Below are 25,362 nucleotides of genomic sequence, written 5' to 3'. Positions count from 1 at the left end.
TCCTGAGCTGATTCCCAGGAAAAGACATGTGAACCCAGCCTCTCCCCAGCAGGCCCAAGCCTTGGGGGTGAGCACGAGTAACTCGGGTTTGTTGTACTTTTCCAGCAGTTTAATGAAAATGAATCATCGTGAAGTATATGGTCCAGGCTTTCCGAAGTCTGAGGGCCAAACAGGCTCAGTTTCTTCCTTGACATATGAGCCCAGAGGGTTAGCACAGGGGTGGAGGGGGACTTCTCTGCCCCACCGGGAACAGGCAGGGAGTAGATGTTTTCTGTCTCCCGAGCGTGTCGCCAAGGGCGCCCTTTTACAGATAAAGTTACAGCGCATCAGACTTTCTTTTTCGCCGCTGGCTGCTTGGCTGCAGGCCTGGGGCCTGGGGAGAAGAGATGATGTTTTCAATCCATCCTCCTAAATGAGTATAAGATGGCAACGACATGGGCCAGCAGGCTCTGGGGAAAGAGAAAAAAGGGCCTGGCCTTCTCAGGGTTGGCACTGGGAGTCCTACTTGCCGCCTCCCCAGACTGAGATGGGGCGACTCTTTTAAAGCAGAAACCCTAAGCTAAAAGGGCCATGTGGCATTAAAAAAAATATCCAGTAGCAGCTCCTGACTTTGACTTCGAAGCACACAAAAGCCAGCTGAAGGTGAGAAAGAGGTGCATAGAAGGGCTTCTGTCCACCACGGAGACTCCCGCACGCGGGTCCCGAATGGATGGAGGAAGGAGACAGGAGAGCCTGGGGTGCAGAGATCCAGGCTCTGCCCCTTCCCTAAAATCCTGACCTACCATCTTCTTATCTGTGAGATACGCGTCATTTCCACCGCCACCATCTCTGCAAACTAAGTGGCATTTGGTGTGAAGAGATGCGTGGTGCCTGGTGCGTGGGCTGGGAAGCTTGCAGGGGCTGGGGCTGGGGCGAGCCCTACAGAGCACAGAGCTGCTGCGAGAAGTCCCCACCAAAGGCCCCCAGTTCCCAGGCCTTGCTCGCAGAAGAATGTCATCTTCCTCCACCACGTTCTGCTCACAGCTGAGCCTGGACTAAGTTCAGGGCCTTAGCTGAAGTACTCTGGGTCTTAAAACCCAACTGGCCTCTCTCTCCTGCTGGGCGGGGGTCTCTGCTGGGGCAGACCTGCTGGCCATTTCGACGCCAGCAGAGGAACCAAATTATGGCTAGACTAGAGATGACCGACACTACCGGTTTCCATTTTAGTTTACAAAGACAAGGGTTGCCAAGAGCAAAAAGAAAAATCATGTCTCTTCCTTTAGCACGAGCTGGTGAAGGGGAGCACGAGGAGCCAATGGCCTGTATGAGCAGCTCCTGCTATCTCCTGGCCCAAACCACATTCATAAGCTACGGAGGCCTAAGACCTCCACCCGCAAGCTCCCCGAAGGTTCTGGGATTTTCTGAGGCCCCGCTCCTCAGAAGGGAGAAGGAGGTCCTCGATTTCCCACCATAGGACACTGTTGGGACGTCAGTCTGAACCAGGAAGAATCTCGCTCTGGCTGAGACAGGAAAGCAGAGTGGCTATGATATCAGAGTCTCCAGAGGGGCTGCACGTAAGAGTCCCCATGCCCAGGCTGCACCCAGACCCATGAAATCAGGGCCTCTGGGTGTCGGGTCCAGGCATCTGTGTGTTTTAACACTCTCTGCGTGGCTCTGAATCGCTCCACTGGGCTGGGAGCTTGGCCTTTCCTCCCAGACTGCCTGGGTTCAAACCCACTTCAGATGTCACCTCTAAACTGCCTGACCCTGGACAAGTCATTTCCTGCGTGGGCCTCTTCCCTCACACATAGAAGAAGAATGATTCTAGACCACAGTGGTCAGGATGAAAAGCCATGGAGCGCAACGACGGGGACATAATCTAAGCCAGACAAACGTGATTTGGGACTATGACAACGTTTCCGAGTAATAATGACCATTTATAATGGCGAGAACGCAACACAAGCCAGCGGCTAGGATGATGACAGTCTCTGGATTTCACTGCCGGGCAAGGCAGGGGCTGGGGTGAGGAGAGGGGGGCTCCTAGGGGCAAAGTGGAAGCAGGTGCTCACTCCCGGAGGCCTGGGCTGCGGGCTGTCCAGGGCCCGAATCTGGACTCCGCAGGGCACTGGCCGTGGGGGCCGTGGGCCAGCACCTCCCGGTCTCATCTGCAACTGAAGCTAATGTTGACGGCCCCTTCGTGTGCACACCGAGGGGAAGAGTCACAGAAACCTCGCGGGGTGGGTGTGAGGCTTCCATTGAAGCCATGCCTACAGGGAAGTCAGGAGGAAGCTGGATGTGCGTGGTAAGCGATGAGCTGTTCACGGGACAGTGAGGGAGACGGGAAGGACGCTGCTGTGGGAACAGATGTTCGATGTAAGTACCGCAATGCTGCGGTCCTTGGGGCCCTGCAGACGTGGTTCGAATCTGATGACAATGATGGACCCTCTCCCCCCAAATTCTGACACCTATATAGTTCTGCACGTGCCTGCTGGAAATCCAGGAAACACGGAGGGAGGTGGGCATGCAGGGCGGGGGCCCTTAGCAAATTCGCTGCGAGGGCTCATGGAGGGTCGGTTCTGGGTCCTGAGCCCCTAATTCCCCCGAGCCCCAAGAAGCAGCAGACTTTCCAGAGGCCGCTTTTTACCAAACCGTATCTCCTTGGCCCCACTGGCCTGAGATGGCAAGGGTGGAAACTGGCCTAAGGGAACTCCAATCTCCAGGTAATCGGGACTCACTCCCAGGTCCTTGGGGTTGAGAATCCGTCGGACAGACAGAGGCTGGTCCTAGCGTTCTGTCTTCTATAAATCTGTCTTTCCTCATCCTCTGGACCTCAACTGTCCGAGGTGGTAGCCACTGGCCCCACGCAGCTCTTTAAAAGTATATTGATGGAAATTAAATCACATTTAAAAATGTAATTCTTTGGTCATACTGGTCACTTTTCCATGGCTCCACTGGCCACATGTGGCTGCTTCACTGAACTGGACAGACAGACAACCTCTCTAGACTAGGAGTCAGCAAACCACGGCCCCCAAGCCAAATCCAGGCTGTAGCCTGTGAGCTAAGAATGGTTTTTATCTTTTGAAAGGATAAAAGGAAACAAAGAAGAATAGGCAAGAGACATAGAAGGCCCTCAAAGCCCCAAATATTTGCCATCTGGTCTTTTATAGAACAGTTTGCCACACCCTCGTCCAGACCATGTGCGCCTCGAGAGTGAGGTCCCAGTGGCATTTCCCCGGTCCCACGCCCCAGGAAGAAAGACAGTCCCTGCTCCATTTTCAAGGGCCCGCCGTGCAAACATCTTCCACTAGGTGGCTAAAGACAAGTTGACCATCGCCCACCTCAGGACACAAAAGGATAGACTAGAGGATGACAGGATTCAACGGAACCACAAAATAAATGTCGACGGTTCTGGATTAAAACCACAGAATAAAATAACCCTCCACGAGCCCGTACAGACATAAATGAATGAATGAGGAAATGCGGACCAAAACCACCACGAGCTGTCAGAGCCTCACACCTGTTAGAATGGCCGCCATCAAAAAACAAGATGCAACAAGCGCTGGGGAGCAGGGAGGAAAGGGTCCCCTCATGTGCTGTGGGTGGGGACGCAAACAGGCGCAGCCGCTGCGGGAAACAGTATGGAGACTTCTCAAAAAGTTAAAAACAGGGGCTCCCGGGTGGCTCAGTTGGTTGAGGGTCTGCCTTCGGCTCAGGTCCTGATCCCAGGGTCCTGGGATCGAATCCCTGCGTGGGGCTTCCCACTCAGCAGGGAGCCTGCTTCTCCCTCTCCCTCTGCCCCGCCCCCGCTCATGTGCTCGCGAGCTCTCTCTCTCTGTCAAATAAATAAATGAAATCTTTTTTTTTTTAAGTTAAAAATGAACTACCTTATGATCCAGCAATTCTACTGGTAGGTATTTATCTGAAGGAAGTGGAAACACTAATTCAAAAAGATACCTACACCCCTATCTATGTTCACTGCGGCATTATTTATAAGAGCCAAGACACGGGAGCAAGACATCCATGGATGCGTGAACGTATAAAAATGATGGAGTGTGCGTGTGTGTGTCCCTGTCGGGGGGGCAGGGAGAGAAAGGGAGACAGACAGACAGACAGACAGACACACACACACCATGGTATATATACACAATATTCAGCCATAAAAAAGAGGGAAATCCTGCCATGTGTGACAACACAGACAGACCTTGAGGGCATTATGCTAAGTGAAGTAAGTCAGACAGAGAAAGACAAATCCCATATGATCCCACTTATATGTGGAATCCAAACCTTTAAAAAAAAAATCCAAACTCCTAGATAAAGATGAATTGGTAGTTGCGAGAGGCAGGGTTGGGGGTGGGCAAACGGGGTGAGGGGGGTCGAAAGATACAAAGTTCCAACTTTAAAATAAGTAAGTCCTGGGATGCCACGTACAGCGCACTCCCCCAGTTAACAGTACTGTCCTGTGTATTTGAAAGTTGCTAAGAGAATAGATCTTAAAATTTTCTCATCACAAGGAAAAAAAAATTGTGATTACGTGCAGCGATGGATGTTAACCGAACTTACTGTAGTCATCATTTTGCAATATATACATGTTTCCAATCGCTGTACACCTGAAACATGTTACATGTCAATTATAGCTCCAAAGAAAGAACTGAGTCACCGAATGAATGAATAAATAGGGAGAAAGGGACACCTCTTTCTTACAGAAGAATTCCAGTCAATTAATCTAGGGGGAATGATGGGAATAGAAAAATCACCATCAGACAAACGCTGTAAGGATTATCTTTGCTTGCAAGAGTCATTGAAGGGCGCTCAAGCATTGTGGGTCCAAGTATGGGGAGAAACAAGATCTTCAGATAACCGCAAGCGGCTCCGCGGAAGACGCTGGTGAATGACACAGGAATAATGCTCTCTCCACACAGAAGGAAGCGGGCTGCCACCCTCTTAGCCAAGCGATCGCAATGCATCCCGGAATGAGACTGGCATCACATACTCCCTGATCCGGCACACTGGGAAGGACACGCGCCGTCTCTACGGTGTTCTTGTCCAAAATGCCTAAGCTCAGCCTAACCAGGAGAAAACAGCAAACCAAGCCACGCGGAGGGCTACTTTACAGAATACCTGACCAGCACTCCTCCCAAGTGTCAAGGTCATGACACTCAAGGAAAGACCAAAGAATTCTCACAGATTGGAGACTAAGGGGAAGTGGATCCTGGGCCGGAAAAGGACATGAGTGGGAAAACTGGTGAACTAAAAAAAAAGGGGGGGGGCTTTAGCCAGTTAGTTAACAGCATATGAATGGTAATTTTCTGATTTTAGTCACTGCACTCTGGTTCTATAAGGAGCCAAGTGGGTGGAGGGCATATAAGAGTTCTATGGGTTACTTTTATAAGTTTTCTGTGTCTAAAATGGTGTCAGTATAAAAAGTGTCTTTTTAAAAAAGATGTTCTGTCTTCTACCACCAGTGACTCCCTCACACACATGGTCCAAATATTCCCCCCAAGCTGCACATAGCTGGCCTGCCTCCCGCCTCCCGAATTTCACTCCCAAGCTCTGGCTCCTCGCCCCGCTGGAATCCCCAGAGAGACAGCAGCATGGGGCGGGCTAGGCGACGGCTCCGGGATCAGTTCCCCTCGGGTCCAAGCTACAGCTCCATTGGCTGAGCCCCTATATGTGTCCCCTCGGCTGGCTTCATCTGTTCTCGTGTCACCTCCTCAGAGAAGCCCTCCCTGACCACCTGAGCTAATGTTTCTCCCCACCCCCATCCCTTTCTACCGCATACTTGGATTTAGCTCCTTAAGAATGCCTACACTCCTGAAATTGTGTTTCATTTCCCAAAGGGCACGCCGACTCTCTAAAATGTTCTTGCTTCCCTGCCTGCGGACTCGTGTGTTTCTCCCCAGCCCCACTCTCCCGTGCCGGAACACGGGGTCCGCCGCTGCCCTGCCCACGACCGGATCCTCAGCTCCTAGCAGGTGCTGGCGGCTCAGGGCACCCTACAAACCGTGGCTGGGGTGTCCCCTCCTCTCTTGGGGTTTTTCCTTAGCCTTTGGCCCAGGGCCTGCCCAGCACCGGGGCTGGTGTGCCCGTGGGTGTAGGACACGCGGCCGATGACTTACTCATAGAACTCTGCTGCGGGCGTGAACTTGTACTTGGAGTACTTGGTGTGGTTGCCCAGCACGGAGCTGTTGAGGAGCTTGGGGTCGGTGCAGTTGGGGCTGTTCCAGGAATGGCCGCAGTCAGTCCAGGGCAGTTTGAGGGTGAAGGAGGAGAAGAGGTAGTAAAGGGACCAGGCGATGATGACGTTGTAGTAGAAGCCGACGTAGATGGCGATGAGGATCACGGCGTAGCCCACGCCTGCGTGGGGGCAGCGCGGGGTCAGGCGGGGGCTTCCCCAGGCCCCGCCCCAGAGCCACTCACGTCTCCCGGGGCGCCAGCTCCGACCATGGCACCACCGGACCCCCTCCGCCCCTCCTCCTCTGCAGCCCCACCCGTATGCCCTGGGAACCCCCCAGCCCTTCGCTTGAGCGCTCTCTCTCGCCCCTGCAGCTCCTCGGCCGCTCATCAGGCCGGGAGAAGTGCCAGGCCCTTCCTGCCCCCAGGGAGCAGGCAGAGTGTAAGTACTGGAGTGGCTGGAGGCACTGGAGAGGGAGCATCCGGGTCCCTCACCCCGGGGCGGAGTAACAGGGAGGCCGGCTAATATTGTCTCCCAGGCGGATGAGCCCCTGGTCCAGCCATGGTGGAGCCGGCTCGAGGACATACTTTTATTGGCTGACTCCCCTTCTCTGTGCCCTAACAGTCCTTCCTAGAGTCACCTCCCAAAATAACTCCCTACACAATCCTTGTCTCAGGCCCTGCTTCTGGGGAACCCCAAACAAACTCCCTGAGTAGCCCTGGGCCCTGCTTTCAACATCTGCTTAGTGCATGTGTCAATCCCACCTTCCTGAATATACTGGAAGCTCCTCTTGGGCTAGCTAGTTCTAGGTGTTTGCCCAGAGTAGATTTTTTTTTTTTTTTTGCCTGTGCAGCATTGCTTGAAGGGGGTAGCCTTAAGCATTCTTAGCATGTGAGGCTTGGGTAAGGCTAATCCCTCATGCCCTTGACCTAGCAATAGGCACATGCCTCAGGCCTGGCCACTCAGAGTTCTGCTTGCCCAGAGCCATAAGGATTGGTTGACAGATGGGCTTATGACTCAAGTAAAACCAATGAGAGTCCTCTCGGGGAACTCTAAGGATGCTAGAAGGTGTTTTTGATTTCTTGTGTCCCTGTTAAACTTGGTAGGAGGTCATCTCGTTGTTGCTGATGCCAGTTTTGCTGGCACCTGAGAAGAATATGCCTGAGATGGATGCGGACGCTGACTTCAGATGGAGAGAGGTGGAGGCAGATTCCAGGTGATCTTATTCAAGCACCTAGATCAAGCTGCACCTGAAGCTAGCCAGAAGCTCTTAGACTTTACTGTATCATAAGCCAATTAATTAATTCTCTTTTACATTAAAGACACTTTGAGTGGGATTTCCAGAAATTAAACTAAACAATCCTCACTAATACACATCTTATAAGCCTCTCGTACCGGCCTATGTCTACTACAGGACTGAGTACGGAGACGGTGGTCAGGAGACACGTGCCAGCTGAGAAGAGGCGCCCAGGAGTCATACTGGCCCTCAGTGCTATCTGGGCCCAGGTCACTAACCAGCGCTTGGGAGGCACTAATTCTGACTCCCTGCCCTTCTCATCCTTGTACCAAGGGACCAAGAAATGCCAGTTGCTATGGCTACTTTCTCCAGATGTGCTCCAAGTACCAAATGCCAGCAGGCTTCATCACCTCTCCCAGCTGTGATCAGTCAGTGGTGGCTGCTGGATTAAGGACTGTGAGACAGGTTTCTAGCTGAGCCCGGAAAGGCCCACGAGCAATTGACCATGTCTCTGCCATGGGAGCGTGAGCGGAGAGGAGTGGTGTGTGCTGGGTACTTCTGACACTTCCGTAAATATTTCCCGTATGGGAAACAGACACCTTCTGGTCACTCAGCGGTGGAAGCTGGACTGGTCCCCAGGTGTCTCGACTTTATAGGCTAAGCTGTCCCTGACACACCAAATGCTCTCCCCGTAACTGTGAACCGTGGGTGCTCTTGACCCTGCCCCCACCCCCACCCCAGGCAGCTGGTCTACCTCAGATCCCACCTCCGGAGCACTTCCTCCAAGGGGCACGGAGGAAATCTTTCGGACAACTTGGACCCCCCGACCCGTGCTTTACCTTTGAAGAATGGGCAGATCTTCCACACCGTGGCTGCTCCTTCTCGGTTGTACTGGCCCAGGGCCAGCTCCATGTAGAACAGAGGCATCCCGGCGATGATAAGGAACAGTGTGTACGGGATCAGAAAGGCACCTGGAGGACACAGAGGCAGCGTGTGACCCCCCCAGAGCCCTGCCCAGCCTTAGCCTGCCCCTCTGAGCGCCTGGATCAACATCTAGTAGAGCCTTGGGGTCCTCACCCAGCAGCTCCCCGGCCACTTCCCGAGGGGGGCTTTGTGGTAGATGAACAGAGTGACGCAGAGACACGCGCACAAACTGCCACACTTGTAATAATTGTGGGGGTACCAAGACTAGCCATCGGCCATGCTAATGGGGTTCCGTGGTCAGGGCAGTAAATTCTGGCTTCATCAAAGCTGAACGGCCTTGTTTCTTGCAGGATTCTTCTGGCCTTCGATACACAGACACACGCTGTGCCATGAGCACGCGTAGAGGTCCGGTGTGCACCAAATTCCTGCAGAACCTTTTCTCGCACGAACCATTGCTCTAGGAGATGCCAATCGCCCCAAAGCCTCCTTGTAGAGGCCAGAAAATAGAGCTCAGTGCCCAAAGTCACCTATGATTGAGCTTCTAACTTTGCTTCTATCGGTCTCATTTTCAGGTCTCGGGCGCTTTCCCGAACACAATCTCACTGGCTTATTAGGTCCACTAAGAGACATAACCAGAGACACAATCAGGTAGGGTCACTCTGTGTCCCCCCGCTCCCCCGGAGGAAACTGAGGGCAGAGAAGGGAGTCGATTCAGTCCTGTTGGTGCTGCTGGTAGGTGACAGAAGCAGAATGAGTACTCAGGTCTTCCAACGCGTCAGGCTCCCTCGCCCTGCTACAGGCAGCTGAAGGGAAGCAAACCCCGGAGCAAGGGTCTGACCAGGGAAGGAGCCCACCCAGAGCATCGCAGAAACTAGAGGGGGCTCCTGGCAAGGAAGGGGCAGCGACTCATCCCTGAGAGAGTTCCCGGTGGATGAGACATGGGTGAGTTTCAGAGATGATTCTCCGTGTGCCTGGCAGCCCCAGGGTGAGCTTACGGGGCTCTGACGCCGAGAGGTGACTCACTGGGATACGTGCCATGTCAGCCCCGGCTATAAGCGGGGCCGAAGCAAAATGCCAGCTCCTTTTCCTGACACAGCTGGAGGTGGCCAGGCCAGATCCACACTCGTCCCCCCGCCTCTGGCCTTTGGCCGAGATGTCGTAACCTTGGAAACCAAACGCTGTCTGGCCCACCCACTCCAGCAAAATGCAGAAACTGGGAAATATTTCATGACGGTAGCATGAGGACGAGAATGTCCTGGGCCGTGTTCCAGGCACTTTCCAGGCAAGGTCTCATTCCATCTTCACACCAGCTCTAAGATGCAGAGATGATTACCATCTCGATTTTACAGAGGGTGATGGCGAAGTCACATGGCACCCCGGGTCAAACGCGCCCAGCAACTGAGACGGTCAGTCTCTACTTTCTTCCCAGGGCTTCTCCTCAGGAAGCCCGGGGCTCTTAAGGACAAAGCATGAAGTGTTGTAGCAAGAGACGGACCAACATGGTGGCATAGGAAAGAAACTACCAGAAAGTGAGGACCTCCTATGTATCGAGTAGGCACTGGGCGCTGGACATCTGGGATCCCATCAACCTTACCCGGAAAAATCTGAGGTAGCTCCTGACAGGCCCATTTTTCAGAGGAAGGAACTGAGGCTTGGGGAAATCAAGTGAGTTGACCAAGGTCACCCAGCCGGTCAGTGAGGGATCTGGGGTTCAGGCCTAGGTCTGCCTGCCTCCCGAGCTCCAGAGCCATTCCAACATATTGTGCAGATTCCATAACATTCTGGCCTCAGTGAAGGCCATGAGTCTGAGCAGGGTCTTAGAGGGGAGAGTGTTCTGACCCTGGGGATCTGGAACCAGCTCGGCCATCTAGTCTGTTGGTCATACTCTGGTCCGACACCCCACCCCCTGCCCCACGCCTGACCACGCCTGACTTCTTTGCAATGCCCAAGTGCCCACATCTCCCTTCCGCTCCTCATTTCCTGCTTTCAAACTCCGCCCCAGCCCCTCTCCCACAGAGAGGGCTGATCTTGCACCTGAACCCATGTCTGCCCACGGTGGGACAGCAATCCCAGTGGGGGCGGTGATGCTCATGGAGGTAGGTGGTGGTGGTGACACTGGTGAGTTCCCGTTATATGCCAAGCCACACGCTAATTATTCATGTAAAACCGTCCCTGAGAGATAATTACCACTAATTCGCCCAAGTAGCTTGTCCAGACTAGGAAGTATGCAGCTGGGCTTCAAACCTGGATCTCTTTGAGCCCCACTCCATCTGTGGCAACCTGCTACTGCCCTCGGGAGACCACAGCCAGAGAGGAGGGGAAACAGAGCTATCCGAATGAACGTTGAACAGGTCTGAAGACTGAGGTCGGTGGCCCAAGGGACAGCGGGGAAGGAAAAAGCCAGGAATCATGGCTCAGATCTTGGCCCTGCGGTTTGCTGCTGACAACATGACATTATTTCTACAACAAAGGGAAAGAGCAACGTCAGCCAGCTAACCGAGTGTCTCACCTGGGCCAGTTTTCTCAACTCTTACGCCTCCGGGGGGCACCTGCCAACAGGTAGATAGGTTAAGCAGGCTGAGATTCGTCTCCTCTTGGGCTCAGCTGGGAGTCCCAGCAAGGGAGAGGAGGAGGGGGGATGATGGGTCTGCCCAAGCCCAAGGCTCTTCTCCGAATGCATTTAATGTGGGCCAGCCACCGCTTCAGGAGGAAACAGCCCAAGAACACTCCAGAAACATGGAACAGCTGAGTGTGGCTAAAAACCAGAAAGCTGCCCTGTGGCCAGTGCCTTATTCTCAAAGAAGACGTTGACCATCTGGTTGGCTCAAGCCCCCTTGCAGAAAGATCTGGAGGAAGCTGGGGCAGAACTGAGGAGCCGGAAAGGGATTTCAGGGGTGACTGAGGTCAGCTGAGGAGTCCTCCCTTAGAAACAGGCCTGCAGCAGCTCCTGGGGAAACAGGCTGGACGGCAAGCTTTCTAGAAGTTACTATCCTGCAAGGCCTATAACCACCACACTCCCATGGGCCTGCTACATCTTCATGTATCGCACTGCCAGCTATAAGCAGCCTTGCACGGGGCCCAAGAGCGGAGAACCTCGGGCCACAGCCCACAATCCTGTCGTGATTCTGGAATGCTCTGGTTGTGCAGGTGCTGGTGTGCAGACCTGGAGAAACGCCTACAGGGCATACCTCCTGAACCTTCAGCCCATATGCCTATACACAGATGCATACCTGTGCACACTCTCGATCCTTCTGCACACTGACACCCACAAACACACGAGGGAAAGAACCGTCAATGGTAAAAGGGATTCTGACAAATGGCCTCGGATGAATTTATAAGGAAAGCGTCTGTCGCATCACCTCCAGCCCAGTGCACGCTGCTTGACACGCCACCACTACAGGGAAACGCTACTGGCCACAGAGGGGCTCTGGAATCTTCTGTGCAAACGCCAAGTCCTCAGGAAGGGAAGCGCCCTGGTCACTAAGCTCCGAGCGGGGATCCACCTGGGCAGATGAGGAGGCCACATGAGGGGGAGCTTGGGAAAGGGGAGCGAATGTCTACAGGGGGCTCAACTAGAGGTGGTAGGGCCCAGGCCTGGTGGCGATTTGGGGTGAGGTGGAGAGAGTGTGATCAGGGAGGGGCTGCAGGAAGGAGAGGAGGGTCCCCTGAGACCTAGCTGAACCCTCTTCCCAGACCGCTGGGGGCCGGATTCCCCAAACTGTGCCTTCTGGCCACACCCTGATATATCAAGAAGTGAAAACCCACAAAACTACGGATGGTCACTGCCTGTGGCTTTCGCCAGATCGCCATGAAACCTTGGTCAAGGCCAAGACTTAGCCAGACTTGAGCCCCCTCCCTGAACACCCCAAAGGCATAGTAGACATAAGGGGGGAAGAGAGGTTGAGATTTCTGTAGGAGACAGTGCTGCCCCCGTCAGGTGCACGGGTGGGCTCGGGGGCAAGAGTGGGGATCTACACCCACGTGGCCACGCCTTTCATGACACATCGGGCCACACCTCTTAAATCAAACATGCTCTCTCTTCTTACCTCAACAGCTAGACCTTTATGATGGTTCTATTGTAAGGTTCAATTTTGGAGCCCTCCCCTCCTATAGTTCTGCAGGGCAATGTGATAACATAAGGGGAGCCCCATTTGCCTGCACCCCACTTCTTCCCCACCTCAGTGCTGTCCAATGACATGCAAGGCCTTTTGCACACATGTGTGGACTCTTGCACCCACATGTCTAAGCTCTCTGTCCACACCCCTGCGGACAGTGGGTCCCCGGCCTCCCCTGGGTCCCGGGCCCTGCGCACCTGCAGCACAGCCCACACGACAGAAGGCATGAGCTGGGAGGCCCCTGCAGACCCAGAAGGGGGTTGGGGTGTTTGCACAGGGAATTCCAGGGTCCGGGTACCTGGAGTGGTAGGTGGGGAGGCAGTGCTCTGGGTGAGCAGGCTTTCTTGGCTCTGGTCTTGGTGAGAAGGGAAGGAGGGCTGAACGGGGTTCTCTAAAGCACAGGGTCCAGGGCAGACCCGCTGTGACATAATGTGATACGTAGATATTTGGTCTCTGCTCTGGGTTCCTGACACAGAGCTCTTAAAAACCCGCACAATTTTCTGAGTGGGAGTGATAGGAGTGTCTTACACAGAGCTCCTAAATCCCTTGAAATTTTCTGGGTGATAGGAGGATCTTTTGTTCTAATGAGACAATTCTTGGTGGGCTGCTGGGGGGGGTGGTCCCCAGAAAAGCCAGACCCTGATTAGAAATTTGGAACTTTCAGCCCCAGCTTCCAACCTCGGGGAAAGATACGGGGGGCTGGAGATGAAGCTAATACCAATGATGCCCACGTGACGAAGCTTCCATAAAGGGCTCTGAACTACGGAACTCGGAAAACTTCTGGGGTGGTGAACACACCCATGTGCCAGGAGGGTGGCCCACCCCAACTCGGCGAGGGAAGAAACTCCTGCACTCGGCACTGTCCCAGACCTCGCCCCACGTACCTCCCCAACTGACTGCTCCTTGGTATCCTTCATCACACCCTTTATAACAAGCTGCAAAATGTAAGACGGTGCTTCCCTGAGTTCTAGGAGCTGCCATAGCAGATGACTGCACCTGACGAGGGGATCCCGGAAACCCCTGATTTGCAGCCAGGTGGTCAGAAGTGCAGCGGACCGCTGGAGACCTTGGCGGGCACCTGAAGTGGGGGCAGTCTTGCAGGACTGTGCCCTGAGCCCGTGGGGTCTGCTCACTCCGGGTCGACACCCCGCTGGGGTCTGGAGTGTTGGAGCACGGGGCCGTGTGGAAGCACGGAGGACCGTCTCCGCACCACCGGTGTGCTGTGATAATGGCGATGATGGAGGAGAAGCAAGTACCTGGCACGTCCGAGGTGCTCCCTCCACGGGAATCGTGTCCTGCCATCACACAGGGGAGCACACGCAGGTCCCGTGGGGCCTCCTGTGCCCGTCCCAAGGGAGGCTGGCCATTCCCCTGTGGCCAAACAAGGGTGCAGACCACAGGCAGGAACGGGGTCAGGGTTCCCCCAGGTCACCGCCAGCTCCAAGACTGGAAAGGGCTCCTACTGTGCTCCCCAGAAGCCCCTCAGGAGGGAGAGACCTGCTCCCCCGCGGCTGGTCCTGCTCAGCCCTCAGCTGTAGGCCCCTTGGCAACCGCCTCAGTTGAAGAGAGCCACCGCCCCCAAGGCCACGTCCCCTTCCCAAGGTAGCTGGTACCCACTGACCAATTGATGTCAGGGCATAGTCCTGGCCTCCTCACCTCAACTCAGGACAAGTCTGGGGGGCCATCCCAGGCTCCGAGGTCCCCACGGTCCACTGAGGCTTTGCTGAACCTGGCGGCCAGCCTCTCCATCTGGCCAGCATGACTTTTTCCCGTTCCCTCAATCCCACCCCCCCCCCACAACTGGCAGCCTCCCCTTTCCACCTTCCGTCTGGCCTTAGAGCCACGGAGAACAAGCCAGATCGGTCTTGTCCAAAGCGATGCTTCGTGCACTGGGGGTTGGCCATAGCAACGCCCTCTGAGCCCTCACCAGCTCAGCCCCTGGCTTCATGTGGCCATTCCTGTAGGGAAACACTCTAGTTCTTATACTAAACCAAGCCCAGATCATTCGAGTTTGTCAGCACGGACTCTGTCCGGGGTAGGGTATCAGAACCATGGGATGACGGCTGTGTTTCCTCCTCCCCAAGACTTATCTTCTCCTGAAGGACCTCAAGGACCACCGTGGGCCCCTGCCCACTGGCCTCAGGATCCCCCCAACTTCCGCCCAAGTGGGGTCTTGTAGCCCTGGACTCCTGCCTCTCACTGAGATTGGCCGGGAGCAGGGGTGCACACCACTGCAGACGCTCCCGCTGCTCCAGGAGGGAGCTCCCCACGGAGTGACCTACACATTCGGCTTAGGTGCTCCCAGCTGACCTCTGAGCTGACCTTGGCTCTGAGACCAGGGAATACCCCCAGCGAGGAAACATGCCCACTTCCTGATAGATGAACCCCCTGGCTCCTTTCAGGAGGGCACTGGGGGTGAAATTCAGGGAAACGGGGGTTGGGGTTACTTCGCCTCATGGCAGCTTTGCGGGTCTGACCTGATTTTTATTCACAAAAGCTGGAGTTTCCCTAGAGCTCCTTGAAGGTGCTGCTTTCCCATCTCGGTCCTGGTCTCTTATCAATGAACCAAAAAGCGGGTCTTCCAGATGCTCAGAATCCATTATAAGTGAACCCTCATCTCCCTCATTCGGGATATAAGCCTTCCAACAACAGGATCCAAGATGACGTTAACTTTTAGGATATCTACCCGAGACTACGAGCTCCCTAAAGGGAGCTTTTGCTCATCTCCGTGTTCCTGGAATATGGTGGGCATGTTGGAAACGCTTTCTCGTGCGGTACGTGGCTCCCGCGGCTAATGAAAGCCCCAGGGCCTCCCTCCCCTTGCACTGTGACCTCATCCTTACTTAGGCAGTCGGGTCTGGGACCACAGGAAAGGGTGTAACATTTAGCCCCATGAAATCCCATCTTGCTGGAAACGGCTTCCTTAGCTCTTTCTGGCCAGCTCAGAGCAACGAGCCACATCATGCCAGTGACCCCAGATTCAAGACGCAGCTCTAGGTCCTGATGAGCACCTCCTCGTTCCTGCAAACTCGTCAGTGGACGGCCCTGTCGGGTTTGGCAAGCTCAGGGCGAAGACGGCCTCCTACAGCCAGGCCGGGTGGGAGAACACCGAGTTTGCAAGCCTCTGACCTCTGCACCAGCCATCACTTCACATCCAGCCTCCGGAAGCCCAAATATGTTGGCCAAGAGGGTTCCCACCCCATGGGCTACGGATACCTGAGACCATCAGCATACTAGGGAATGGAGAAGAACCCTATTCGGGACCAGAACCACATCTCACGGGCCCCCGTGCAGGAATATTAATCCCCATCATCCAGGTGAGCAAAGAGCCGTGGGAGGAGGTCATACTCCCAGAACACGGAGCAGAGCCCAGCTCTTGATTCTCGATTCCCTGGGCCCAGGTGTGCCTGCTGTCCAGCCTGACTCCCCTTCCTAGATTGATTCCTAGAATCAATTCTGCTCCCTCCAAACTCAGGACCTGACCGTACTCCTGGGTCTAGCCTGTAGTTGAAAATCAACAAACAATAGCAACGATAGGAACAGGTCTGTTTCCTGAGCCACTTCTCTGTGCCAGACACTATATCGAAGGCTTTGTTTATGTCCTCGATATCATCACCCTGCTGGAAGGTAGACGCTTTCTCCTTCTCTGCACAAGGAAACTGAGGCCCAGAGAGGATGAGTTCAGGGTTCCATTGCCAGAAAGTGTCAGGCTCAGATTCAGACCTGGGTCTGCCTGAACCCAGAGACCATCTGTCTGACAGCACAGGACTCATTTCAAACAGAAGCAGCCATCGCCGAGACTCCTTTCCTGGCCGGGCAGGCCGACGTGGAGAGCCAGGCGATCGGCCCACGCCTCCCCGGGGACCAGCACAGGCCAGGCCGAAGACCACAGGTGCAGGGAAGATTCTAGCATCCTGAAAATAGCCCCCACAGCCTGGCACTGTCTCTCTGTTTGAGAAGGTTCTGAAATTTCCAAAACTGGCTTTCCCCGTCCGTAGCCTCCCGCACGTGTGCCTCCCAGCAGCTGGCCTCTGGGAAGATGTTCAGACAGACTGATCGTTCCCAGGAATTTATTCAGAAAGTATTAGCCGGGGGCCTAAACTATTGGCACCTGTATCATTTCACAACATGCTCCAGTCTGAGCCAGCGGGCACAGCCAGACTTGGAGGTTACTATGTGCAAACCGGCAGCAGAAGCTCACACGGGCTAGTACACGACAAGGCGGCCGAGTCCCAGCTTGGGCGCGGCGTTGAGCCAGGTAACTGGAGAAGGAGAGCTCGTGGGGGGCATCGAAGCTCATCTCCAGCTGTCACAGGGAACTCAGGCTAGGAGAGGGGTGGGGCCATGCCCAGAGAAACGGAGCTGGGATTCAAACTCGGGTCTTCGGGCTGCTTCCACCATTACAGGACACCCACCTGCCAACCTGCTTGCACATCTCAGGGGCTGACTTTAGAATTATGGTGAGGGACTGATCCCCAAGGAGCAGCCAGGAGGGCTCAGCAGAGATGAAGTTCCAAAGGGGCCAGCTGAGCTCCCCTGGAGGGCTAAGGGGTAGCTCAGAAAAGGAGCTGCCTTCTAGTCGGCAATGGAGGGGGAGGCTGCATGGCTCCCCTGGGTCAACCGCGGACATCGTGGCCAGTAATGGAAATTCACTGGTACGACTTCCCCACCCCTTAGCCTGGCATTCAAGGTCTCCAGGACCGGGCCCTGACTTGCCTCTCCGCCCTTATCTCTGCTGGCTTGCCCTCCCGCCAGCCCGCACTCCTCGTCTCTGAGATGATCCCACATGCATTCTCGAGCAACGAGCATGCCTCCTACCGTCTCAAGGCTTATCCATGCACCTCCCATCCCGAGGGCCTGAGCTCCGAGGACAGTCCACGTCCCCATCTTTCCCAATCAGCCCCTCTTCAGGCCTTTAGAACGCTTGTCACCTCTCCCATCCATTTCCCACATCATCAAAACGTGGTTAAGGAAGAGGGGCAGCTACCCTTACAAGGGGCCATACTCCCTGCGTGGCTCTCCGTGAGCCTTATATCACATTCTCCCATCCTCGCCCTCTGAAAGGTGAGAACCATTCTTTCCATTTGACAGATGAGGACATTGAGGCAGGAGAGGCCAAAGTCCCACTGGCAGAAGTTGGAACCCGGGACTCCATGGCCAAGGCCCCTGACCCCCGGCCTGCTGGCCCCAGCCCACCAGCGCGAGCTCCCTTTCTTGGTCAGTTCCTGCCGGGCGTTCCCGCTGTCTCTGAGTAGGCATTAAGGCGTGGATCATTCCATTCATGTACTCATTCAACAGACGTCTGTTGGGCACCTTCTACCACCTTCCTAGGATCTGGACCTTATTTTGAGCATTCGAAATAGAGGCAGGAAAAAGCCACAGTTTATGCCCCCGTCTGTTTGGGTGACCGATACACAAAGAGATAAAAGACCAAACAACACGGCTGGGCGATATGCAGGGTTTGCAGACCAACGACAGGGAGTTTCCCACCGAGTTTGCCTAAAAATTGGAACCTGTGACAAATTGGCTGTGTTTGTCCCCCGCCCCGCACCTGGTGTATCACCGAGCATACAGCAGGTGCTCACAGTTGGTGGCAATGGCCTCGGGAGCACACAGTGGGAGCTCTAGAATATCCGTCTAGCCGACATGTCCAACTGGCCATCTGGGGTGCTTTTAGTTTCAACCAACACTTATGACAGTGACAATGGCGTGCAGTGGCATGACACTTTAGGTGACTAAAGCTCCTGGCAGGCAGACGTGGTGATGAATATACGTAGGGGGCCCCCACGGAGCCTAGCACTGTGCCTCACACTGAGAGGAACCCAGGAACTGTTGCTGGTTCATGAGGGGGCCTCCTGCTGTCTCGGGGCATGCAGCCTCGGACGGCCACTGAGGACATGCCAGACGGCGCATCTTAGGGTCTCGGTCTGTCTTTCATTCGTCATCTCCCCACCTGCTAAAAATACATGCAATCTGCTTTTCCTCCCTCCCTGGGTCCAAAAGGCCAGAATTCTTAAAGCCGACCAGAGACTTGAGAGGCTGTGGCAGCCAACCACGGAGGAGTGTCACCTCTGGATCGTGCTTCCCATTTCTCAACCGGAGCAGGTGTCCAGAGCAAAGGCTGAAGCAGAGAGCTAGGTCCCAGACCCTACAGGACCGGTTGCGAGCCTTCCCTTTACCCGGTTCCAAGCCCTCGCCCTGCCTGCCTCTGACCACCTGGAGTCAGGAGCTAGAGCCCCTGCCAGGCAGGATGACCTCATGGATATAGAGAAGTTTCCAGAGCCGGGCTCCCCTTTGCCAACTTCTTCCTCCCCATCATTTTCCCAGGCTTTCGGCAGGGCACCCCTGAACTCATTCCAGCAAGAGGCACAGGACTGGGGTGGTTTGGGCGCCCAGAAGCAAAGGCCCTCAAGAAGAGGCTAGAGTGTTAGGACCTTGTGTCCCACGCCCTAGGCCCCTTCTTCCAGGGCTCTGCTGTAGTTGGTGTCTAGACTCGCGTCCCAGGCAGGTAGGTCATCTGTCACCCGGCTCGGGATAGGGAAGAGAGCCTGGCTGCTTCCACTGGAGTTTTCTCCAGGCCCCTCTACTACTCCACCCTGCATTGTGGCCAGGACCCCAGGAAGTAAAGGCTTCATCCCAGGCCTCCTGCCTCCAAGATCAGGTGAGTTCTTGGTACCTAATGACGCAATCCTATTGAGGCTGTGCACTCCGGCGCCTCCAGCAACACAACCCCCATCCTGAGAGAGGTGTTCCCTCTGACACTAGCTTCTCTCTGTGTGTCTCTGTTTCAGAGTCTTTGTCCCCAAGAGTGCAGGGCCCCCCAAATGCCTTCAGGGAGCCCACGTCCTCTCTCCCTTTTTGGCCCAGAGGCCTCTGGCCCAAGGCTCAGAGTGCTGGAGTTAGGGTTCCCGTGTGCCTGGTTGTCACTTCCTGTGCCCTTCTGGGGCCCCTTCCAGAGCTCTCCAAATCTCCACCTCTCTTCCTGCGAACCATCAAAAGATCAGTGTTTCTCACCCAACTTAGGGCCCCAGATTCTGTCCTTCCACCCATGCACTTATCACTGTCCAGGGGCAAGCCTCCACTTCTCTTTTCCACCGGGGACCACTCCTTTTTCCATGAGCCCTGTCCAGACCCTTCCTGCGTTCCAGACTCGCTCGCATGCTTCCTCTTCTACCACGCGCATCCCAGCATCTCCATCCCAGCCCCTATCCCCGCCACTGCTGCGGGACAGGTAGCCTCGCAAGTCCAAACCCCCAGCCCATCAGGGGTCTCACCACCACCGTTCTTGTAGCAGAGGTAGGGGAAGCGCCACACGTTGGCCAGGTCCACAGCGAAGCCTATCACCGACAGCAGGAAGTCGATCTTCTTGCCCCAGGTCTCCCGGGGCTGCTCGTCCCCTGCGCGAGACGCCAGGAGACACTGGACGCCGTTGCGCTCTTTTACCACCAACAGCTCCGCGGCTTTGCGCCCTTGCACGGGCTCGGGCCCCTGGTCCGCCCCGCTGTTCTCGGGCTGCACCTGCGGCTTCATCCGCGCCAGAAGCATGGGTGCGGTTGGCGAGGGGAACGTCAGCGATACTGGGAGCACTCCGAGGCTCTGCGCGGATGAAAGGAAAAGATGCGGTCACTAGGCCATCCCGCCCTGCTTGCGCCTCCAGAGACCTCCCCGGAGCGCCGAGACACAGCAGCCAGCGCGCCCTGGGCAGACGCGGGGTTTCCCCAAACGCGAGCGCTTCTGTTGGAAAAAAAAAATTGGAAACAGTGGTAGGGGAGTGTGGAACTGAGACAGAACTGAGAGGTGGAGACCGCCCCTGTCCGCCCCGTGGGTCCGGCCCGGGACCACGCAGCGCGTCCCTCATTCGCCCGCTCCCTCTTGCCCCCAGATGGCGGGGCTGGGACACGCAGAGGCTGAGATTTCCCAGGGGCGGGGACCCTGCCAGTGCCGTTTGCTGCCCCCTGCCCCCCAGCTCGGATCGGTGCTGCCTCCAGCAGCCCCGGGAGCCTCCCGGGACACTCACCCTTCTGCACTTCAAACTCGCTGCCACTCTGTCTCTGCGCTCGCAGCCAGGGCCTCCCCGGCACACCTCGGCCAGGAGGCGCGCAGGGCGCACTCAAGTGTCCGGCAGCGCCGCGATCCCGGGTGCCCCGCCTGGCCGCGGCAGGCTGTGCGGCGCGGGCCGGGGCTGGGCTCCGCCGCGTGGCGCTCGGGCGCGGCCCGAGGAGCGCGGGAGGCGCGGGGCGGCCGGCCGGGCGCGGGCTGCCTGGTCTGGCCGCGCCGGGCGGGGGACGGGCTGGTAATGTAGCCTGCGCCCCAGGTAACGCGCCGATTGCATTAAGCCCGCGCCGGGCCCGCTCCGTCTGGAGCCTGTTAGCGCTAATGGGGACTGACAGCGCGGTCGGGGCTGGGCAGGGGCGGGGGCGCGGCGCGGGCTCGGGGGGCGACTCGGGGACCCGGGCGCCCGCTCCCTTGCCAGTACGCACAGGCGCGCCAGACGCAGCTCCCGGGGGGCACCGAGCTCTGACTTCCCACCACGGGAAGAGAGCGAGACGCCCAGAACTGGGGTCAGAGTCGCGTCTGAGAGGGGCCCGGGAAAAGACCACGGAGAGCAGATGACCCGAGTCAGTCCTAGCTCTGTCATCCGCCGCAGGCCCCTTAAACTACCCTGCGGAGTTTTCTCCGTCAACAAAGTGGGGATGTTCTGCTCAGTGCCTACCTAGGTTTGCAAACCTGCTGGTGGCCCATTGGCTGGCTCACAGTTGAAAGGTCATACCCCAGCCCTGACCTCCTCTGTTTGTTACACAGATTTGCGGGTGTGACTCCTGTTCCATGAGCCTGAGAACTTTATTCATTTATCCACGTGTTCATTTACCTCTTCCTCATCTGTTCCTACATATGCCTGCGATGTGCCAGTCACTGTTCTAGGCTCTTGGGAGACAGTCCTGCACAACTTATTCAAAAATCCCTGACAGGGTACCCTTACCATTCTGCCTGGCGGGAAAACAAGAGGCATAATAAATAAACACATTGTATGGTGTGTGGGGAGGTCATATGTGCAAAGGGAAAAGTGAGCCTGGTAAGGGGTTGGGAGGGGGAGAAGGGGAGGCAGTTTGGTCAGGGAATTTGAGAAGGCAACATTTAAACAAATAAAGGAGTGAGCCATTTGGACCTGGTATTCACGCATTCATTCACTTGCCTGGTTAATTTCTTCAGTCATCAAATGATCACCTGCTGTGTGCCCGAACAGGGCTGGCTCCAGGAGCCATGGAGATAGCTCCTGCCATCAAAAAGCTAACAGTCCAGTGTGTAAAGAGTCCATTACAACCCAGTGTGGTCAGGATTGGTTGTAACTACAGGGGTATGGAAATTGGTTGGAGCTGAATCAGCAAGTAAAGGGGGGGCGGTAATCCAAGAAGGCGCCACAGAGGTGACAACACGTAAGGGGGATGGGCAGGAATTTTGACAAACCCAGGCAGGCTGACCTTTCTGTTCTTTAAATAGTCCAAGCTCAAACCCACCACAGGACCTTGACACTTGCTGGTTCCTCCGCCCGAATTGTTCCGATAATAGTTCAGTAGTCCCTTCCTGACCACTCAAATCTAAAATACACCCCCGCTCTCTAACACATCACCCTGTTTTACTCCCTCCGTTACATCAGTATACACATGTATTTATTTGTTTATTATAGGTCTCCTCTTGGGTAGCCTATGAGCTCCATGAAGGCGGGCACCTTGACTGTCCTGTACCCCACCGTGTTCCTAACACCTGAGACATACTAAGGCACCAATGACTACGGAAACGGAATGCATTCATGGTGGTGCATGGGGTGCTGAGGGCATTTTTGCCAGAGGGACCAGCATGACAAATATCCTCTGTGAAGGATGTAGAGAGGAAGGGAAAATTAGTGGGTGGTGAGTCTGCCCTGACCTTCTGGGGGCTGATGAGGAGAGGCAGAAGAAGGTCAGGGGAAGGATTGAGCCAGTTTCAGGAGAGCCTGGAGCCACAGGTTCCCATCCATCAAGGTTGTCAATCTCCTTTGACCCAGGGGTTATCTTGATAAGCCCGTGAGGAAAGCAGGAATGAAATCATCTTGCCATTTTTCAGATCAGGGAACTGTGGCTCTGAGGACTCAAGGGACCTGCCCGAGGACCCACAGGTTGGAACTGACAAAGTTGAAATGAGAACCCAGGTCTCCTGGCTCCCCACCTCTGTCCTCTCCACCGATTGGTGGATCGAGACCCTCAGAATCTCTCTAATGATCACGTTTCCCTCCTCTGCTTTTACCCCATGCCCCGCCCAGCTGGTCCCGAGTCTCCCACCTCTGAACAGCCCGGGAAGCCCCAGCCTCCCCTGCCGCCCACCGCAACATCCCCGTCTTCTCACTGCTACAGCCTCCCAGCTGACCACCTCACGTCCAGTACCTTTCCGGCCGCCTGAGGTGCGCCAGCTGCCAGAGCTCCTTCTAAAACTCGAGTCTGATCACCTCACGCTTCTGCCTCCTCTTCTGTGGCCCCCCAGCGAGAGACAACACACCAATGTGATTTCATTAATCCTGGATTTAAGGTAATTTTATTTTCTTCTTTATACTTCTCTTTATTTGCCAACTTGGCTATAATGAGCATTTGATACTTAGGCAATCAGAAAAAAATAACCCACAATTTCTTAAAATCCTCCGATCTTTTCAAGATACTATCTAACCACCTTTAGCAGTACAGACAAGATTCTGCCTGTCTATTCAGTCACATTTCTTGCTATTTTAATTCTCTCCTCATTCTCGCTACAAACCCTTTGCCTGATCCAAAAAAATATACTTTATTCTCTAGCAACATGGGAGATACTCAACGACTAGTGGTATCCTGGACATCTTGTGCCTTTTTACACCTCTGGATTTTTAACTCTGCTCTCACCATCTTCCTCTTGTCTACCCGGAGAACTCCTATTCATCCTTCAAAACCTCAGATGTCACCTCCACTGTACAGCCCTCCCTGACCACCACCTCCCAACCACCTCCTTCTTTCTACTGCTTTGAATATTCGTCTAGTTCAGTCATCTGTGTGATTTCCCTTCTAGGGACAAGGACAGTACCCAATATATCCTGTCACACAGCTCGTGCTCTAGAAATGTGTATAAAACAGAACTAGAAGAGATCGCAATCACTGGTTGGGTTTGGTGTCTTTGGTCGGGGTTGTTTATGTTGGATTCCTCCAGAAGCGGAATCTGAAACAAAGATTTGAATTCAAGTAGCTTATTCGGGAGACAACTTCTGGAAGCACTTGTATAAGCGTGGGGACGGGAGGCAAGAAAGGGAAAGGGACCAACAGAGGGGATGTGAAGGAGCCGTTCCAGCTGTGGGCAGCTGATGTCCAGCCCTGCCAGGGCCTCTGGGAGACTGCGTAGAGCCTGCCTTTGTTGTCCCGCTCCCGGGCAAGGAAATTGGAGTATTTATCCATTAAGTCTGTGCCCTGGGTGCTCACTTGCCAGCATTTCCAGCCTGCCTGGTGTGTGGGCTGAGTCTGCTCCAGTTGCCAGGAAAAGGCTTCTAGCAGCATCCCAGGTACTGGCAGTAGGGAGCTGGTGGTGGGGTCTGCATTGGCAGGAACAGTGTGGGCGGGGCACTGGAAGTGTTTCTACAGGGATGGAGGGAGGGACCCCCCCACTCCTGCACGCCATCAGAGGGCCAATCAGCAAGCCCCGAGAGTTCGCCTGTGCTTTCCGAGACTTCTGGGGGACGGCAGTGGAAACACCAGGCTGGGGCTGGACTGAAAGGGAAGGCGTCTCTCTCCCTTTCTGGCCCAGACTCCCTGCCCATCACTCCAAGAGCCATGGGGCCATGTGGCTTCTCTCCATACCCTGCATTCTGCCCTTCCAGGTGGCCTGAGGGCAAGTGGGTGGGCAGACGGCTGGAGCATTATCAGAGCTAACTTGATCTCTGGGGAGGCGTCATTTCCACTTACCTTGGCACTTGGTGACACAGGCCATGGGCATAAGGTGATGGCTGGTGCTGTCAGTCTAGCTCTGGACATCTCCCAGCCGACGCCAAGACCCTGACACACAAAGGATACCCCGGAGGGCATTTGGAATCCAAGGGGCTGGGTACGGGATGTGGCTTGAGGATCCTATCAGATCCTGTGCCTTCATTGCCCTGATGGGGAAACTAAGGCCAGAGAAGAGGAGAGGTTTACCTATAGATTTCCTCCCTTCCTTTTCTCCTCCCTCCCTCCCCCCTTCCTCCCTCCCTCCCTCCTTCCCATCCATCCTCCCTCCCTCCCTTCTTCCTTTCTTCACTCCCTCCCTCCCTCTCTCCATTCTTCCTTCCTCCCTTTTTCTTTCTTTCTTTCTTTTCTTTCTTTTTTTTTTTTTAAACCAGGGCATTAGACCTACGTCCTTGCAGCTGACCTGCCCTGGGGCCTTCGCTCACTGATATAACTTGCATTGCATTTACAAATAACGTAAAAGTCCCCTCAATAAAAGACCCCCATATGCTGAAATCAGTCTCCTCCAGAACACCTCCGTGAAAGTCCCCTGGTCCTTGAGGCTTCCAGCTTACCCAGAGGTGGCTCAGGCCTTACAGTCTTGTCTGCCGAGCTCCTACCCCACCAGCAGACGGCAATCAGCCACTGGTATTAAAGCGCATCCGACCGCCATTGACCCGCACAGTCACATCCTCCACCTGGGTCCAACTACAGACTGCACGTCTCTACGTGGGGGACAAAAGGCACCTGGAATTTACTGGGTCCAAAATAGAATTCTTGAGCTCCCCTCCCTGGCCTTCCTGCAAACATGCTTCTCCCGGTCCTCCCTCAGTCCAGGTGATGGCATCTTCTTCCTTCTGGCTCCGCAGGCCAAAACACCTTGGAGTTGGCCTTGACCCCTCTTTTTCATATTTCCACTTCCAATGCTACTGCAGACTCTTGTGGGTCCAAGCTGCCTCACCTCTG

The 25,362-nt window shown here is 55.2% G+C and overlaps 1 protein-coding gene across 1 annotated transcript in view; it reads right to left on the bottom strand.

Annotated features, from left to right (window-relative positions):
• SLC6A2 (solute carrier family 6 member 2) overlaps positions 1-19,972 on the bottom strand; it is a 42,354-nt gene extending 22,382 nt beyond the window's left edge. The window contains 3 exon segments of the mRNA XM_040633010.1: positions 6,096-6,333; positions 8,228-8,359; positions 19,702-19,972. Of these exon segments, the coding sequence (XP_040488944.1) occupies positions 6,096-6,333; positions 8,228-8,359; positions 19,702-19,972 (641 nt within the window).
• Positions 19,973-25,362: the final 5,390 nt, after the last annotated feature.

Source organism: Ursus maritimus, unplaced genomic scaffold (genome assembly GCF_017311325.1).
Source record: "Ursus maritimus isolate PB19 unplaced genomic scaffold, ASM1731132v1 scaffold_19, whole genome shotgun sequence".
NCBI lineage: Eukaryota > Metazoa > Chordata > Mammalia > Carnivora > Ursidae > Ursus > Ursus maritimus.
The sequence above is the reverse complement of the archived record's forward strand: the minus strand, read 5'-3'. Positions and strand labels throughout refer to the sequence as shown.